The following is a 4,606-nucleotide window of genomic DNA, read 5'->3' on the forward strand; positions in this document are numbered from 1 at the left end:
AAAGCAGGAAGAAAGCAAAACAAACAAAGAAGGACAATAGACAGCAAGGGAAAAAAACGTGCTGGGAAAAAAATATGGAGCAAGGAGAAAACTTTTTTAATGCTTAAGGCTCAAGTTCTTCATCTAAGAAAAAGTAAATAATTACACCTATATATAGGAAAAAAACGTGACCTCTACTTTCCTAGACTTGTTGACCAAGCAAAACTTCCTAATTCCTAATTAGACTTATATACAAACTTTTAATATTCTGAATTACATTTACATACTGGACTGTTGCCGCTTGTGGCTTCATGGGTTTTTACCAGACCAAATCTCTCATCGAGAAAGGTTTTATACCACTTAAAGGTTTGGTTTTTAATTGCGTGTGTTCTAGATATGTTTCTTTCTCTTTATATGTACAAAATAAAAGAACTGCCGTCATTCTTGTATACAGATGAAAGTTACTTGACAAACGGGTATTTAGAAACCATTATAGATTGGATTCCAGGAATGAAAGGAATCCAGCTAAAGCATTTTCCCAGCAACATAAGAACAACAAACCCTCACGACAAAATTCTTACATTCTGTACTGACGCTACACAAAAGGCCCACAGTGTTGAATACAATATTATTCACACATTTGACACACTGGAAACTAGTATTGTTGATGCTCTTTCATCCACGATTCCTCACGTTTACACAGTGGGACCTGTACAGTTACTTCTTAATCGGATTCCGGCAGATGAAAAGCAAGCCACAATGTCAAATTTCAAAGGATACAGCTTATGGAAAGAAGAACCAGAGTGTTTACAGTGGCTCGAATCCAAGGAACCAAAGTCTGTGATTTATGTTAACTTTGGGAGTTCAACAGTAATGTCCTTAGAAGATCTTACAGAATTCGGTTGGGGACTTGCAAATAGTAACCAATATTTCCTTTGGATAATTAGATCCGGTGTTGTTGTCGGAGAATCCTCAGTTTTGCCACCTGAATTTGAGGAGTATATTAAAGAGAAGGGTTTCATAGCAAGCTGGTGCCCACAAGAAAAAGTCCTGGAGCACCCTTCCATCGGAGGGTTCTTGACTCACGGTGGTTGGGGTTCCACAATTGAGAGCTTGTCGGCTGGGGTACCAATGATTTGTTGGCCTTATGGGTGGGATCAGCCGACTAATTGTAGGTATATATGTAAGGAATGGGAGGTTGGACTGGAGATGGTAAAGGACGTTAAAAGGGAGGAAGTCAGTAAGCTTGTACATGACTTGATGCTCGGAGAAGAAAGTCACCGTATGAGGAAGAAGGCCATGGAGTGGAAGGAAAAGGCTTACGCTGCGACAGGTCCCAGTGGTTCATCTTCCTTGAATGTGCAAAAACTTGTCGAGGAAATATTTATGCTGTCAAGGAACTAAAAGTTTCTTCTGCACTTATGTATACAAATAATTATATATGTCAAAATAATTAATTTAATCATCCACTAAAACTTAATTCAAAATATAAATATATTTCGTTGAAAATACTACAAGATTTAATTCATACAAACCATAATATTTGGATGAAAATATTATAAGATTTGAAAATATTATATTATTTAATTTTAGAATACAAAATATAATATTTGGTTGAAAATAATATTGGATTTGTATATATCCCATCCAAGATAGTATTTGCATGAAAATAATCTCAAATTTTAAAAATACAATATGATTTGATTACAAAATATAAAAATATATATTTGAATGAAAACCATTTTGATGAAATATGATATATCAAAATATTTGACTCAAACGATAATTTAATTATTGTTGATTCTCTTCCATATTTGAAGTCTGTGTTAACAAGGAGAAATGTAAATTATTATATTAATGAAATTGAAATTAATAATGATAAATGAATTTATAATTAAATGTCATTCAAATTACTTGAAACTTTAATTTATGCAAAGTCTTTGAAATTTCATATAGAATATATGGAGAATATTGAACATTTTAGGAAAAATATCATCACTTTATGCAAAGTGTTGATATTTGAAAGGGCGGATAACATTTTTCCTACAAAAACGTCTAATGTGATGATTTTCATTATATAATCTCATTCGCACTTTCCATACTTAAATCATGAATTCTTATTATTACACAAACATGTTAAATTCCAATGATCTCAAAAATCCAATCAATCCTGTATATCCAACTTCTTCATCTCCAATTTCTCCAAACCCAAATCATCCACGCCCAAAACCTTCTCAAAATCAGTATCCAAACATCACTCAAAATATGGAACCTACTTCAGAAGTTACTCCCACCAACAAACGATCCAAGTCTAAGAAACCTTTTGGCGTAGGGAAGAAGAAATATTGCTTGCAAAAGCATGGTTACATATATCAAAAGATAGCATCGAGGGCACAACACAACGTGACAAGGAGTTTGGCAACATATCAACAGATACTACCAAAGTTCCAACATGGCGGGCACTATAAGAGCTCAAACAAATATTAAAACACATTGGCAACGGTAGTTGTTGCATTCAATCAAATTTATTTAGTGTTGAAAAGCCAACACCTAAGCGGATTGTCTAATGAAGATTTAAAAAAGGAAGCTTTTGACCAACATAGTGGAAGATATTTTATAGATTTCAGGCATAATCATATTTTGAATTTAGTCAAAAATGAACCTAAATGGAATGTCGCGAGCGGTACATCTGAGGCATCTGGATCTTCATCTAATGCACTATCTTTTATCAACTTGGATGATAACAAAGATGCAACTCGTCAAATTGGTATGAAGGCAACCAAAAAATATGTAAAAGGAAAGGCTTCCAAGTCTAACTCGTCATTAAGTAGTCGACTTGATGAAATACATGAAAAAACATGTGCAAGATATAATAATAAAAAAAAAACTATGAAAGCTACTAGAAATCTTTGGATTAAAAAAATACATAAAAACAAGAAATGATTAAAGTTAAACAAAAAATTTCAAATATGACGAGCTGTCAATCTTCTTTTTGGACCTAAATACCATGTCAGAGGAGGGACAATATATATCGAGAAATCGTTATATGGAGATCAAAATAAAATATAATATTTTTTAGTTATTATACCTTTTTAGTTATTTTAATTTTAGTTAATGTCTTTTAATTATTGTATTTCTTTGTTTTTTCTTAATGAATGCCTTTTTCAGTTTTTTATTATTTTTTAAATTTTTATTAATGTATTCTTAGCTATTAAATAAATAACGGTTATTTTTTATTATGTTCCATCGAACTTATAGAATTTAATGTATTGTGAGATAAAAATAAACAAAATTATATGGAATAATGAATGATGATGTGATACTCCTTTGAAATCTACAGATTTCAAGATATCCTAGATGGCCTAAGCCCTTATAAAAAAATAAGGACCTTAGTCTATTTATGGGTGTTGGATTTGCTTATTTCAAGCAACACATGGTCCTTTTCTAAACATTTTTATCAATTTATCTTTTATCAAAACCAAATTTAAAAAAAAAAACGTATTTGGATATATGAACTCATGAGACATGAAAATAGAATAGCTTAATATTTTTTGTTATATATTTATCAAATTATGTTTTATATATATATATATATATATATATATATATATATATATATATATATATATTTTGTTAGTGTATATGTATTTAGTTGTATTTAGACCATGTATATCTAGCCCTTGTATATCCTCTCTAATAAATGATTGATTTTTCTGTCACTTGTCATATTCTAATTCAATTTGCCAAATGTTATTGTGTAGTTATTTTGAATTAATTCTTTTTCCACATGTTATTATTTTATAAGTTTTTCTATTTTATTAAATTTCACATAATATTTTAATGTAATAATTGCAATGAATGTAGTAATAAATGAATATCAATTTTATTAATGAACTTACCTTTTAATTTCAAAATTCTCAAAATTAAAGCTTATTAATTTCTTTTATTTATTTAAATTTAAAAGATAAAAAACATTTCCATTATAATAATTCATTATTTTTCTTATTTTCTTATAAATTCAAAGTTTTCAAATATTTTAACTTTGTATTTAACTTTTTTGGGTCTCACAACCTGTTGTTCTAATGTAGACCAATGTCGTTTATTGTATTAGGACATATATGCTTTATATGTTTTTTGAATGATTCAAGGGAGACATTTCTCTTCAAGGTATCAGAGAAAGTCAACATTCCCTCCTAAACCTTCTCCTTAATCTACGATTCGTTTTCCTCCTTCCCCACGATGTCTCTTCTTTAGTATGTAACCCTAGCAGTCGGTATCTGTCATCATGTAGGACAGATCCTCCTCTACCACCACCACTAATAAAGCATTCATTGTCGCCAATATCAAGACACATATTCCCATTCTTGACATGAAACGCCATAACTACGACCTATGGCGAGAATTTCGTACTATCCATTGTCAGGCCTATGACACTTTAGATCGCATTCACGATTATGAATCCAAACCCACTACTCTAAGTGGAAAAAGGTTGATGCAGTGGTCAAAACGTAGATCTACATGATCCTATCCCAAAATATTGTCAACACTGGGCTCAAAACCAAGGCTCTGGCACGTCAATTGTGGCTCACTAACTGAAAAACGTTTCCAAGACAACAAAGAATCATGG

At 31.0% G+C, this 4,606-nt stretch overlaps 1 protein-coding gene across 1 annotated transcript; it reads left to right on the forward strand.

Annotated features, from left to right (window-relative positions):
• Positions 1–269: 269 nt before the first annotated feature.
• Positions 270–1,444, forward strand: LOC145108570 (UDP-glycosyltransferase 85C2-like). The gene is made up of 2 exons (XM_079045604.1): positions 270–345; positions 434–1,444. Exons 1-2 carry the CDS (start codon positions 291–293, stop codon positions 1,381–1,383), a joined length of 1,005 nt encoding a protein of 334 aa, XP_078901730.1. The 5' UTR covers positions 270–290; the 3' UTR covers positions 1,384–1,444.
• The last annotated feature ends 3,162 nt before the right edge of the window (positions 1,445–4,606 follow it).

This window comes from Lactuca virosa, chromosome 4, assembly GCF_052849685.1.
Source record: "Lactuca virosa cultivar CGN04683 chromosome 4, Lactuca_virosa_CGN04683_v6, whole genome shotgun sequence".
In the NCBI taxonomy this organism is placed as follows: Eukaryota; Viridiplantae; Streptophyta; class Magnoliopsida; order Asterales; family Asteraceae; genus Lactuca; species Lactuca virosa.